This window comes from Pleurodeles waltl, chromosome 1_2, assembly GCF_031143425.1.
Source record: "Pleurodeles waltl isolate 20211129_DDA chromosome 1_2, aPleWal1.hap1.20221129, whole genome shotgun sequence".
Lineage (NCBI taxonomy): Eukaryota > Metazoa > Chordata > Amphibia > Caudata > Salamandridae > Pleurodeles > Pleurodeles waltl.
In genome coordinates, this window is record NC_090437.1 from 1,238,936,840 (window position 1) to 1,238,952,447 (window position 15,608).

General features: G+C 45.0%; 1 protein-coding gene across 1 annotated transcript in view; it reads left to right on the forward strand.

Moving 5' to 3' along the window:
- RPIA (ribose 5-phosphate isomerase A) overlaps nt 1-15,608 on the forward strand; it is a 145,098-nt gene that overhangs the window by 49,726 nt on the left and 79,764 nt on the right. Inside the window, exons 4-5 of the mRNA XM_069204603.1 lie at nt 4,327-4,386; nt 9,841-9,905. Of these exons, the coding sequence (XP_069060704.1) occupies nt 4,327-4,386; nt 9,841-9,905 (125 nt within the window). The remainder of the gene's footprint in view (nt 1-4,326; nt 4,387-9,840; nt 9,906-15,608) is intronic.

Consider the following 15,608-nt stretch of genomic DNA (forward strand, 5'->3'; position numbering starts at 1 on the left):
CTTTCTTTGGGGGAAGTTGGAGTAGTGGACCAAAACAAGTGACCCTCTGGGGTACCTAAACTTTTAGGATCTGTATATAGAAATATATACTGGTTGCAGTTGCTGCTTGCTAGTGGTAAGAACTACTAGTTGACAACTTTAGAACCCGAAAACTACAACCATTACCTTTGTGAAATAAAATTGGGGGTTAATATGTCACTCTAAATTTCGACCTTAAGAACTTTATGGGTTAGAAAGAATGTTACAGTTGTTCTGGAATCGTGGCATTCTTTCCTACCTGTAGGACCAGACCTTGCACAGGTGATATGCTGACATCTTCCTTTTGGCCATTTTGAATGTGAGAGAGGAGCACGATAGGCAGTCTGTGGATATCAGTGGGTCAGAGGACTGCAGACTCATCCACTTATTGGGGACAGGCAGTGATGCTGCTTCTTACCCCAGACGATGCAAAACCTGTTACTGGGGTTCTCCTGGCCAGCAGGGAGACAGAAAACCTGTTGCTTCTATGCAGCATCAGTCCTTTGATACATCATGCAAGTGTCAGTCATCTGTGCCTCTTTGCAGGTCCTTCCGGGTTTGAGTTGGTAGGGTATCTATTCCCCCCTTTTTTTGTTGCTCCAGTTGGATAAGCACATATTCATTCTTCTACGCCTGGTCGCTTGCAGTCCAGGTGTAGAAGGCCTTCCTTATTCTGAAACAGTTTGAACCATGTTTTAGCCTTAATGTTCCAGAGATGTTGATGCTTGAAGTTCTGGTAAAGGTTACCTCTAAAGTGAACATTTCACAATTGATACTTTCTGCTCTCACATACAGTGAATGGGCCTTCTGATGCTCCTGGGTGGAGTCTATAGAATAGGAGTGCTTGACAGTTTAATGGTGTCACCAGAGAATTACTCCTCCATCGCTCCCTGGTGGGCTCAGTAGAGCAACCGTTTGGTTACTTATCATAGCTTCTGATGGTTTGGGTCTCCTAATGTTTGTGATGCTCCATATAACTTAGTGTAGCCAAAAGATAAACATTATTGAGAGCTTACTAATTTGGTAATGTCCAGTCTAAAGCTGGTATGTACCATCATGCACAAAATTTGTCCTGTACACTCTACACTACGCTCATGCATAGTGACATTTGATGCATTGTGCTCCCCTCACCTTTTTCAAACTTCACCCTCCCTATTCATAATCAAATTATAGCACCCTCCAGACCATGCACTCATAAAGGCACCCAAGGGCCCAATACAAGTTTGAAGGTTTGAGCGCTTCACACCCCCTTTAAGTCTCGCTATGTACAAATACAATGTTATGCCATTGAGCTTGTGGGTGCCCTTGCCACCTGAAATTCCTGACTGCATTTAGTAGATCTAATGTCCTGTGTCAATGGCCTCTAAAGGTTAAACGTCCCTTTGTACATCCTTGTGGGAGATAGCTTGTCTAAGTGTAAAAAGACCAGTTGGGTGTTTAACTGGTTCCTTGAAAGGGCATTGTTCTGGATTCTGATGAGCTGCACCAGCTTACTAGGACATGAAGCCTCCCCCACCCAAATACCAGTGTTTGAAGTCTTTTGGTGGGTGGGATCTTGTTTTTTGAGTGTGTTTGTGGCGTCTAAATTGTGGGGTGCCACCTTTTATTCAGTACTTGAATTGTTTTTTAAGGCCCCGTCTTTTGTTCTCTTCTTGGTGCTAGGGTGGTACTCAAAGAATAGAGTTGGGTCCAGAGTCTTTACATTTGCATTTCTTGATCCACGTTTTAGCCACATAATTAGGAGTTTACCCTCTGCTAACAATCGGAGACCTGAACGTTCCTGTAGATTCTTAAGTCGTCTTCAAGGATAACTTTCGATTTAGGGTCAATGTTAAAAAATAAATCTTGCACCTTAGGTCAAGCATTGACTGGACATTGTTGTTATTATTCAGTGTGTCATACTGAATCTAAATTGCTAAGCTGACACACCCCTTAACTTTGCTAACCAATGGGAGTAACTTTGCTGTCCAAGTTGAATGCACCAATGTTGTGTACCAGCGACGCTAGTGGTAAATAACAGTAACATATGGCTATGCCCAGTAGCTGACTTAAACTGGATCCTGAGAAAAGGAGTCAGAAGTATCTCTGCATACTTCCTTTCTCTGCCTCCTTCGTCCCTGCTGGCGCTGAAGTTATCATGCAAAGAGAGTTCAGGGGCCATAGATTTTTTTAGGAGCCCTCTGCTGGCACTGCCCAATGCTGGGTTTGCAAAACATCAAGGGTGCCCAGTGTTGAAGCCTTCTTTCTTCCACCGCCAAACACTTGCTTTATATCCCACTTTTGCAAGTGCTTTTTCACCCCTGCCTTCAGTCATCGTCTTGTTTCCTTTTTTTCCACTCTCTTCCTTCCCTCCTTCCCCGCCCTTCTCTCGCTTGCTGAGATTCAACATCTGATGATGAAAAGTAGAGTTATTGTCCCCACAAACGAATATTGGGGTCTGCGGCTTGCACCTACCGACACAAACTAGGCACTGCTTCGTACAGAAACCGTTACATCTAAGACGTCTGTCTGATTTGGATTTACACACCCTTAAGTGAAGGAAAGAGCTTTGTTTTACTCCACCAGTTGGAAGATGATTGAACGGGTGAGTGAGCCTGAGGCCTGCAAGCAGCAGCACTTGAACAAATTCAGCAGATGCCATGGACGTTCCTCATATTTAAGAAAGTTAAAGCTCCAGCATCAGCCTTTGGTTTACTGCGGTTTGTCTGTGGTGGGTGTACATATTCTCCAACTACTACTGGATGTCTGCCATCACCATGGATTCTGAGTACTGTAGGTACTTTCAAAAACTGATGGCCCAGAAACCGCGAACCCTGCCACGCGAGGTCCTGCTATCTGCAATGAGGAGCTGCTAAAGACTGCAGTTCTGCTGTCCTTGCAAGTCCAGCAAAACGTATCATGTCAAATATCTCTCATTGTCTCGCTTGTGTAGGAGACAATACTGTCCTGAGAGTGAGGCTGAAGGGAAGACCTCCAGAGCCGCAGGGCACATCCGGTACCTTCTGGTGTGTTCCCCAAATCAAACCTCCACTCCTGCAGGCTATTCCCTCTCTTCTCTTTATTGCAGGGGCGTACCCCTTCCTGCCCAGCCGGTCTGTAAAGGTTGCATCACCACTGACACCTCCTGGTAATGACTGTTTTGGTGAGCACTGCTGATCAGATACCTGTCCGCCCTCCTAGAAGAATAGTGTCCAGCGAGTTTCCCCTGACACAGGGCCTCTCCTCTTTGCTGACCACACCTGCATTGCACAGGTCTCCTCAGCCCTTGTATCTCCTTATATGGTGCTCTGACCAACATCATGAGGTTGTGATACTCTGATTGCAGGTCGGCGCGAGAACTACCAGGACTAAGAACCCTTGTGCAAAGATCTGCTAATGGAGCGCTCTGAACTACTCTCATCAGCTCAACCATTCATCATCAAACCAACCTGCTGGTGCACCTCCGTGTCTATTTCAAATGTGCACATTTAACTTTGAGTTGCATCTGCCAAGAAATTGTCCAGATGTCCTTGTCTTTGGGAGAAACGTACCTGACCGTATTTAACTGTGAACTATCACAATTTTATGAGCTCTCAAACTTTGAAGTGAAACAAAGGTGCATTCTTATTGTAAAGCAACAGCAGTGATTGGATGGATCTTATATATATGTGTGTTTCGAAAACTGTGTTGCTGAGTTAGTCTAAGGTGAGTTAGTGTAAAAACAAGATACTTGCCTCAACATGTGAGTCCATGATAGGGCAAGCTACGAAATAAGTGTTTCAGGTAAGTAACTTATTTCCTGTGTTCGGTGACAGTGCCATGGAATAAGATGGATCTCCTTTAAGAGCTTCATATGAAAGAAAAATTTGTTCCTCATTGTAAATTTGTTTAGACACCGCTGCCATTTTGTGATCATGTTTTGAAGTAAGTACTCCTCATAGACTTCAGAATGAATACTTATGCACGATTAATTCTTTGATAACTTGTAAAGCGGCACTAGATTCCCTTTCACAGGATATGTTACTGGGAAACTTAAACTAGCTCTACACTGTAATGTGAAGTACAGTTAATTCTAAAGAATGTACTGTAATGTGAAGTATAGTAATTCTAAATAATGTAGTGTATTTAATTCTAAATAATGTATTGTAATGTGAAGTAAAGTTAGTTCTAAATAATGTCCTGTAATGTGAAGTAAAGTTAGTTCTAAATAATGTCCTGTAATGTGAAGTGAAGTTAGTTCTAAATAATGTCCTGTAACGTGAAGTGAAGTTAATTTCTAGTCTTACGCTATTGTACCTGTTCAAGCTGACTGCTCATCTTTACTTTTAGGCACGTCAGCTGATTTTACAGAATGGACTAGATCTAAGTGACCTGGACAGACATCCAGAGGTAAGAGGGTTAAGCGTTTCAGTGCTTACTTTTGAAAAAATATTTTTGTACCAAGTTTGTCTACTTCGTAAACATTGCCCTGTTTGCTAAACATAGATTATATTTTGACATTCATGGTGTTTAATCTTTCAACTAGCTAATCGCGCTTCATAACCTTTCGTCCTCTTTCATCCCCCAATTAATCATTACTGGAATCCGGGGACACCCACTAAATCATTGTTTTCTGGGGGCCCTGGTCTAAGCAATTTTGATGATTTGAACCGCCAAACAATAAACAAGAATACAGAAACAAACATCATAAAAATGATGAAATATTCTATTTAATTGACAAATACTAAAAATCAAAATTTAAATGGGAAGGTTGGAGCTTTTCTACACTCAACTGATGCCACCCATCATGTTTGATGCATTCTGTTTGTTGCATTTGCACTGCTTCCCTGAATCTTTTTAGGGACATCACCTTCATTTTTAGCCAATAATGTAAAAGTCCTTAACATTTACCAAATGATTTCATTTTTTCAATTTATTTTGCTTCTTTCTTTATATACACTTTATTAATCTGTTAATATTGTACAATTTTCTAAGCAGTCGTGGACTGCTGAGTAGGCGTTGTAGGCACCCAGGTTCCCCAGACCACAGGTTAAGAACCACTATAGTATATCAAAATATAAAAGAGGTTTACAAGTGGTGAATGCTGCTAATGGCTGCCCCTCAACAGCTCCTGTAAAGAAATACAGCAAACACAACACATTTTAAACTTAACATTTCATGGACCTATTTTTTTTCATAAGCCAAGTTTCACCAAACGGATAAACAGCTGCCTTCATGAAGGAAACTACTTAGACTATTGTTGTAATGACCCATTTTAAAAATAATTGTTACTTTGGTTACCTTGTGGCTATAGTCCTTCAAGTGCTTGACCCAAAGGTGGGCTTGTAGAGGATGTAGGTGTAGGAGGCTGGCTTGGTTTGTAGTGGGTACCAAAGGTACTTACACCTTATACCAGGTCCAGTTATCCCTTATTAGTGAAATGTAGTACGTGTCTAGAAGCCAGGCTGTCCAAGGGTAGCTGTAGCCGAGCAGCCAAGGCTTATCTAGGAGACATGCAAAGCTCAATCAATACCACTGTAGTCACTCGGTACTTTCAGAGATGAAAGAAAATACTCAGTGTTACAAAAATAAAGGTACTTTATTTTTAGTGACACAATGCCAAAAATACCTTAGAGACTATACTCCCTTAGGAGGTAAGTAATATACACAGTGTATACACTAGAATGCAGAAGTAGCTGTACAAATTGTTAGAAAACAGTACAAATAGTGAAAATTACAATAGGTTGCAATGGTCCTAGGGGAACACAAACCATATACTAAAATAGTGGAATGCGAAAGTCTGTTTCTCGCCTAGGCAAGTGTAGTGTTTAGAGGGGCACTGGGTGTGTAAGAAAACACCAAAGTTAAGTAATAGAACCCACCCGAAGCCCAGGAAAACAGGAGTAAATCACAGTAAGTTTCCTGAAACACACAAGAAGTCGTGATAGAAGAGTATGCAAGAACCAGAAGAGACTGCAAGACACCAATGATGGATTCCAGGACCTAAAGACCTCTGGAAGAATGGGACCAAGTCCAAGAAGCATTGAAGAGTCCAGGGAGAACAGGAGCCCCTGCTAACCCGGATGAAAGTGCAAAAGAACCACTGGTGAGAAGACAGTCAGTTATGCACCCAAGAAGACAGATGCAGATTCCTGGTTGGTGCAGAAGATGTCCCACGGCAGGCTTTTTGCGTCTTGTTTGCGTCACTGGATTCCGCCAACAAGCCTTGGCATACGCAATGGTCACAGTTAGCGGAAAATGGTGCTCCCTGGGACCAGGAGGGACCTGGTGGCCTCTACCCAGGAGAGAGAGGCAGAGGGGGCTCTCAGCAACTCAGAGAGCCCTCAGAAGAGCAGGCAGCATGCACAGGAGTCCCACAGCACGGGGACAAAGAAGGTGCAAATGAAGGCCCACGCAGCGCGACACAATGGGATCCCACGCCTCCGGAGAACCACTCAGGAAGCTGTGCATCGCCGGATGGAGTGCTGGGGGCCTAAGCTGTGCTGTGCACGAAGAACTTCTTGGAAGGTCGCACAGAAGCCTTGACAACTGCAGGTCACGCGGTGCACGGGGGTACTGTCTTGTGTGGGAATACAAGCTCTTACCTCCACCAAAGTTGGACAGCTGGACCTTGCGACTGTCGGGGTCACTTTAGTCTACCACCCGTGTTGCTGGATTCACACTCGTCCTGAGGATAGGGTCCCACGCCACCGGTCATCGCTGCAGAGAGGTGCCCTGTGAAGCAGTGACGTGACTCTGTCACTCCACAGGAGATTCCTTCGGTTCTTCTGGTGCAGACTGAAGACAGGCAGTCCTCGGAGGATGCACGACCTGGAAACACTTGCAGTTGTTGGCAGCAGCTGAAGATACAATGTTGCAGAAGCCGTCTTTGCTTCTTTTTTGCAGTTTGTAGAGTTCCTGGAGGGTTCAGCTGCGGTTCCGTCGGTAGAAGATGAAGTAAAGGATGCAGAGAATGCCAGCTGAAGTCTTGCAATCCGAATCTGAGGAAACACTCAGGAGAGAGACCCTAAATAGCCCTGAAAGAGGGGTTGGTCAGCTGCACAGGTAAGCACCTATCAGGGGAGGGCCCTGACATCATCTGCTGGCACTGGCCACTTAGATGCTCCTAGAATGCCCCACCACCTTGAAATCCGAGATGGCAAACCCCAGGGACACTCTGGAGGAGCTCTGGGCACCACCCCTGGGGTGGTGATTGCAAGGGGAGTGGCCACTCCCCTTTCCTTTGTCCAGTTTCGCGCCAGAGCAGGGACTGGAGGTCCCTGAACCGGTGTAGACCGGATTATGCAAGGAGGGCACCATATGTGCCCTTCAAAGCATTTCCAGAGGCTCTGGAAGGCTACCCCTCCCATGCCTGTAACACCTAGTTCCAAAGGGAGAGGGCCTAACACCCCTCTCCTTCAGGAAATGCTTTGTTCTGCCTTCCTGGGATTGAGCTGCTCAAGCCCCAGGAGGGCAGAAGCCTGTCTGTGAGGTGGCAGCAGCTGGGGCTGCCTGGAAAACCTCAGAAGGCTGGTATGGCAGTACTGGGGGTTCACTGTGGAGCCCCAGAGTGCATGGAATTGTAAAACCAATACTAGAATCAGTATTGGGGTACAATTCCCAGTTGTTAGACACCTTACATGGTCATATTCGGAGTTACCATTGTGAAGCTGGACATAGGTTTTGACCTATCGCCAGTGCACATGTAAAATGGTGTTACCGCACTCATGAAGCCCGAGAAAATTGACCTGGACGATGTGGTAGTGCAGGGGTGCCCTCACACACAGGTACTTTGCACCCAGCCTTTAGGGTTGGCAGGCCTGACTTATAAGTGACCTGGTGCAGTGTAAATGGGTGTGAAATGGTGTATTCAGAGGTTTGTGTCCATAACCAGAGAGGCAGGAACTGAATCTTGATTAGAGCATTGGACAATAATTAGGAGCATAACACAGACCCCTGAAGCCCCTTCGGTGCAGGGGCCTGTGTTATGCCCCTTTAGAAAGCACATACTTCACAGGTCAGCTGATAACTCTTTCCAATACAACACAAACAAAATAAATGTGTGCATTCAGGAAGCTTCCAGTGATCCCATTAGGACAGCACCGGCTTCCGAGCTCCCTTTACATTTGCAGATTAACATGTTATACACAGTTACACTTCTTTCAGGCAAGCAGCTGCTCTGGGAAGAAGGACTGTTGACCTGTCCATTCGCCTGTGGCTTCAAAGCACAGGAGGCTCCCTGCCGTACACTTCAGCAGAAGCAGATCAGCTTTTGGATTTATCCATCCCGGCCTGGCTATCTCTTCATATAAAGTAGGGGAACTGATTTCCATAAATTAAAAAAGTGATCCTGCCCACTCCGTCCACTGATTGTGCCCCCAAAAAGTAAATAAATAGATCTCTAAAAAACATTTACAATGTGACCAGACAGGATAAAATTAGATAGAAGAAATTGTTGCTGAAACAAGAGCACGCTTCAAATGTGTGCAACTATGCGAACATTATTTACAAGGACTGCTTCAAAAGAAAGCAGACAAACATTAGTTGAAAGGAGTGTGCTACAGCTGTGTGAAATTACGCTTTAAGTGCATGCATTCGTCAGACAAAGGCAACAGAATGTTGTGATATTGGATGCTTTAATCCATGCAATCGTCCAAAAAAGGAAAGAAAATGCTATTAAAAAGCACCCTTTAAATGCGTTCAGCCAGGAGTGCGTTCTGCCAAGGGAAGCTATTAAAAGCTAAACAATAAATGCTGTGCAGCAAGCAAATTAAAGAAGTCCTACCCATCAAAGTGACAAGTGGTGGAGGAGAATAAGTATTTGGGCCACGGTGGCCTGATAAGAGCAACACACAAGGAACTACAGGAAAAGAATGCCTACAACCAATAGAAAGGAGGAGAACAAAATTGGCGGGCACAGACGGACCAGTAAGAAGGGAAGGCAGGATGTGAGCCCCTTTTAAGATATATTTGATACAACAGATTTTATAAGCACAGCGCAAGCGCTTTGCAGGCAAACATAAAAATGAGTTTCATGACAGCGACCACAGACACCAGCCAGTCAAATAGATGGTAAAGAGCCAGTGCTTCATGGTAGGAACAAGCACAAGATTGTGAATTTGGAACACATAGGAAGTAGGCAAATGAGAGTGACTGGTAAGCCAACCAATGGTAAGCAATTGGTGCGCTGAAAGCCCTTGTATGGACACACAATGTGTATTGCAACAGTGTGCCAAAATACAGTGCATGCGCTGTTTCATACTTTTAAACTAAAAATTATCTTATGTTGAACCAAACAGAATACTGAGTGATTTGTTAAGAGCAAACAGTGGAAAAATTAACAAGTGATCTGAGATGTCTACATATCTTTTTTTCGTGAATTGTTAAAACACAACCTAGTACGAATATGGCATTTGTATAAGTTGAAAGTATCACATTTTGACTCGCTATTCTCTTTACCATTTCACTTTTTTTTGACATATTTATAAAATAAAAATAAAAAATAAGTACTCAGTTTTGAAATTGCAGGAATGTGCCAAACTGATCCTTTCAGTCAGGCGGAGTAATTCAGAGAACATACAACACCAGTGTTTACATGTTTTATTATGTCATTATTTTAAGTAAAATTAATTATCCTTTGCAATTGCGTTGTTTTCCCGCGTATTTGTCATAAAAATGGTCACATACACACTTCTTAGCTGCCTTTTTAATGGCTTCAAATGGCTTCACACTTTTGTACTGGGAACAACATAACTGATGAGGCATTGGATAAATTGTTTCTCCATTCAAAGTCTTTCTTGACATATACTGGAAGCCCTCTCTGATGTTTCACATTGTCTCCATTTCTTCTTTTGTTATCCACAGCTTGATGTTGCCATTGATGGAGCCGATGAAGTTGACTCGGACCTAAATCTTATCAAGGGTGGTGGGTAAGGGACAATAATGTGTGTAGATATGTTGTTGGTCAAAGCTTGATTTCCAAGATTTTATTTTATTGACACTATTTTAATAAGTGTTTTTTTTTGGTATCTCATTCCTTACTACGTAAAGAATCATCCGTCAGTCATCTAGTTAGAAAAGATCACTTTATAAAGGAGTAGAGTACAGTACAGTAGAATAAGAGAACCTTGCAGATGACCTAAGAATATGGACTCTGATGGTAGCTTGTGACTGGTATGCTGATCAAGTACACATAAAAAATGGTGAAATTCCAAGAGGCTGTTTCATTCTTGTGCCCATATTTCTCTCTGAAGTAAGTCTGCTTTGAATAAAACATTTCCTTTGGGAATATGTATCTGCCAACATGTTTTGCTTTCCTTCTCTTATCTTATGACCGAGCTTACAAAACTTCTCTGGAATGCACTTCTTAGTTTAAAGAAGACATTTATTATTATTATTACTTCACCACGAGGTTCCTGAAAGACGAGATTAGTAGGTTGGAAGCACACGTTTAAAAGTAGTTGCAGCAATGAAAGCAAAATATATCAAAGTACTTCTCAGTTGCAATGTACACAGCAAATACATGTGATTATATTATAGCATAACTTCAAAGCAAAGAATAAAAGTCAAAATTGCATCACCGCAGGGCCTATCACTGCTTGTCATCTTTCTCCTATCTTCAAGTCCGGTTCAACTGCGAGAAAGATACTTTCCACCCAAACGGGAGACAGGCAGCTGACGTCCGCTCCTGCCTGAAGTCCTGAAAGATCTCTCCCTGCCGTTGCCACAGGGCCACCGTTACAAAAACATGCCCCTTCCTCTCAGACTCGGGAAATAAAACAAGCCATTGGAGATTGGCCAGATCTCCTAGGCCTCTCCTCTTCCCAAGGCTGAGCAGAAAGGAAAACACCAAATATACGCTCTCTTATCACGTTAGGGTTCGTGTGAATTCAATTTTAAAAACACAGCTTGGTCTACCATGTGGAAAAACACAGCTCATCTGCAATGTCTCAGCTGCAATGTCTAACTCCACGTTAAAGCCAATAGGCAGCTAACCTAAATACCAAATGTAATGTCTAATGCCACGTTAAAGCCAATAGGAAGCTAAACTGAATACAACATGTAATGTGCTACTGGCGAACATTGAGCCACTAATAAGCGCAGTGATGAAACACAAAGTCATTGGTCAAACACAATTAATAGCATAACACAACATTTAAAAGTACAGTAGTAGCTGTGTTTCTTTACTTCATGATTGATAATCTGACTGAACCATTCTTGTTTATGAACATGTGATTAAAAAAATCTGTCAGCTCTTTTCTTTCAAGTTGTCATATATCTTTTAACCACACTGCTCTTTGATTTCGTTTAGAATGGTTAGCCCATAAATGTGCTAATTTACCACTCTTTAAATTTCCCCATCCTTCTTCTATAAAATTGTTTGCTTGCTCTGTTTTAGCTCACTCATTTTATTAATTATTTTAAGATGGCTGCCATTGTTTATAGTTATAGAAATGTTTTGATTTGCATTATCAGTGCCACTCTGTGAAGGCGTCAATATCAGTATCATCATCAGTGATGTACGTAGGTATTAACATCAATCAATCATAGCATTTGTAAAGCGCACTACTCACCCGTGAGGGTCTCAAGGTGCTGAGGGGGGACGGGTGCTGCTACTGCTCGAACAGGCATGTCTTGAGGTGTCTCCTGAAGGTTAGCAGGTCCTGTGTGTGTCGCAGGTTGATAGGAAGAGTGTTCCAACTCTTGACGGTGAGGTGGGAGAACGATCTGCCACCAGCGGTTGTTCTGTGAACGTGTGGAACGGTGGCGAGGGCAAGGTCAGCGGAGCGAAGCTGTCGGGTCGGAGTGTAGAAGGAGAGCCGTCTGTTGAGGCATTCTGGTTCAGTGTTGTGCAATGCCTTGTGTGCGTGGGTGAGGAGCTTGAACGTGAATCTCTTGTTGACGGGGAGCCAGTGCAGGTCTCTCAGGTGGGCTGTGACGTGGCTGTGGTTCTCCAGGGTGAGGCGTGTGGAAGCATTCTGTATGCGTCAGTCTTTTCTGGAGCTTGATCGCGGTTCCTGCATAGAGGGCGTTCCTGTAGTCTAGTCTGCTGCTTACAAGGGCTTGGGTGACCCTCCTTCTGGTTCCGGTGGGGATCCATTTATAGATCTTCCTAAGCATGGAGAGGGTTTTGAAGCAGGAGGAAGAGACCGCGTTGACTTGCTGGGTCATTGATAGAAATGAGTCCAAGATGAACCCCAGGTTGCGTTCGTGGTCGGTGGGTGTCGGTGCGATTCCCAGTGTGGCAGGCCACCAGGAGTCTTCCCAGGCGGAGGGGGGGGGAGTCGAGGATGAGGACCTCAGTTTTGTCAGAATTCAGTGTTCGATGGCATCTGTCGCTGTAGATACGCATGTTCTGCAATAGCTCGCCATCTGGTGTTGGGCCGGAGTGTTACAAGTTGTTTTTCTTCGAAGAAGTCTTTCGAGTCACGGGACCGAGTGACTCCTCCTTTTGTCTCCATTGCGCATGGGCGTCGACTCCATCTTCGATTGTTTTTTTTCCGCCATCGGGTTCGGACGTGTTCCTGTCGCTCCGAGTTTCGGAACGGAAAATTAGCTAATTTCGGAAGATTTTCGTCGGTATTGTTGCGTTCGGGATCGGCGTACTTTGATTCCACACCGCATCGAAGATCGAAGAGCTCCGGTGCCCTTCGGGGTAGTTTTTCGATCCTCCGTCGGGGCCTGGTCGGCCCGACCGCGTGCTGAAGAACGCCGATGGAACGGACCCCGTTCCGTTTCTGCCCCAAATGCCACAATAAGTACCCTTACACAGACCAACACTTGGTCTGCAACCTGTGCCTGTCACCTGAGCACAGCGAAGACACCTGCGAGGCCTGTCGTGCGTTCCGGTCCCGAAAAACACTCCGAGACCGTCGAGCCAGAAGACTTCAGATGGCGTCCGCACCGACAGCCCAACGGGAGTTCGAGGAACAGGAAGAAGAAGGTACCTTCTCGATCCAAGACTCAGACTCCGAAGGATTCGACGATACACAAACCGTGAGTAAGACGTCGAAATCCACTCAGAAGAACATTTACAAGGCCCAGGGGACGCCACTGCCACCAGGCCATGGCTCCACCCATAAATTCGGTGACCGCCCGTCGGCACCGAAAAAGGCCCAAACAGTGCCGAGATCGTCCGACTCCGGTCGAGACACCGGCACGCAGCCATCTCGGGACCGAGAAAGTGCTGGAGACAAGCCTCGACACCGAGATGCCGGTGCCGACACGGCTCGACGCCGAGACAGCGGCACCGAAACAGATCGACGCCGAGAGGTTTCGGCCCCGAAAAAGAAAAGAGTCACCTCGGAGCCGAAAAAACACGCAGACAGGGTTTCGATGCCGAAACAAACTGCAAGCGACCCAGCTTCAGGCTCTTATACAGAAGAGCACTCGCTAACCTCCCAAATGCAGAAGCATAGGTTTGAGGAAGAGCTGCAAGCAACTGATGTGGACCATACGCAAAAGCGTATCTTCATACAGCAGGGGACAGGAAAAATAAGCACCCTTCCCCCCATTAGGAGAAAGAGAAGGTTGGAGTTCCAGACGAAACAGACACCACAACCAAAAGTGGTGAAAAGAGTTACCCCACCACCCTCTCCTCCGCCTGTGATTAACGTCTCACCAGCACAAACTCCATCACACTCCCCAGCTCACACCACCATGAGCCGGGGTGACCAAGATCAGGACGCATGGGACCTATACGACGCCCCAGTGTCAGATAACAGTCCGGAGGCATACCCTACAAAGCCATCTCCACCAGAAGACAGCACCGCGTATTCTCAAGTGGTGGCTAGAGCAGCACAATTTCACAACGTAAGCCTCCACTCAGAACAGGTCGAGGATGATTTCTTATTCAACACCCTCTCCTCCACCCACAGCTCCTACCAAAGCCTGCCTATGCTCCCTGGTATGCTCCGGCACGCAAAAGACATCTTTAAGGAGCCGGTCAAAAGTAGGGCAATCACACCAAGGGTGGAAAAAAAGTATAAGGCGCCTCCTACAGACCCGGCTTTCATCACTACACAGCTGCCACCAGACTCTGTCGTTGTAGGAGCAGCTAGGAAAAGGGCCAACTCTCACACATCTGGAGATGCACCACCCCCAGATAAAGAAAGCCGCAAGTTCGATGCAGCTGGTAAAAGAGTCGCAGCACAAGCTGCAAACCAGTGGCGCATCGCGAACTCCCAGGCACTACTTGCGCGCTATGACAGAGCCCACTGGGACGAGATGCAACATCTCATTGAACATCTGCCCAAGGACTTACAAAATAGGGCAAAACAAGTGGTTGAGGAGGGACAGACCATTTCCAACAACCAGATCCGCTCCTCCATGGACGCTGCAGATACAGCTGCACGGACAATTAATACATCTGTAACTATCAGAAGGCATGCATGGCTCCGAACGTCTGGATTTAAACCAGAGATTCAACAAGCAGTTCTCAATATGCCTTTTAATGAAAAAGAACTGTTCGGTCCAGAAGTGGACACAGCGATTGAGAAACTCAAAAAAGATACGGACACTGCCAAAGCCATGGGCGCACTCTACTCCCCGCAGAGCAGAGGGAATTACAGCACATTCCGTAAAACGCCCTTTCGAGGGGGGTTTCGAGGTCAAAGCACACAAGCCAGCACCTCACAAGCCACACCGTCCAGTTACCAGGGACAGTATAGAGGAGGTTTTCGGGGACAATATAGAGGAGGGCAATTCCCTAGAAATAGAGGAAGATTTCAAAGCCCCAAAGCCCCTACTACTAAACAGTGACTCACAGGTCACTCACCCCCTCCACACAACACCAGTGGGGGGAAGAATAGGCCATTATTACAAAGCATGGGAGGAAATCACTACAGACACTTGGGTTCTAGCAATTATCCAACATGGTTATTGCATAGAATTTCTACAATTCCCTCCAAACATACCACCAAAAGCACAGAATTTAACAACACACCATTCCAATCTCCTGGAGATAGAAGTGCAGGCACTATTGCAAAAGAATGCAATCGAATTAGTGCCAAACACACAAATAAACACAGGAGTTTACTCACTGTACTTTCTGATACCAAAGAAGGACAAAACACTGAGACCAATCCTAGACCTCAGAGTAGTGAACACTTTCATCAAATCAGACCACTTCCACATGGTCACACTACAAGAAGTATTGCCATTGCTAAAACTACACGACTACATGGCAACTTTAGACCTCAAGGATGCTTATTTCCATATACCAATACACCCATCGCACAGGAAATACCTAAGGTTTGTATTCAAAGGAATACATTACCAATTCAAGGTACTGCCTTTCGGATTAACAACCGCACCAAGAGTCTTTACCAAATGTCTAGCGGTAGTCGCTGCACACATAAGAAGGCAGCAAATACATGTGTTCCCATATTTGGACGACTGGCTAATCAAGGCCCATTCGTTCAAACAGTGCTCAAATCACACAAATCAGATCATACAAACCCTCTTCAAACTAGGGTTCACCGTCAATTTCACAAAATCCAAAATTCTGCCACGCAAGGTACAACAATACCTGGGAGCCATAATAAACACATCAAAAGGAGTAGCCACTCCAAGTCCACAAAGAATTCAAAATTTCAACACCATCATACAACGCATGTATCCAACTCAAAAGA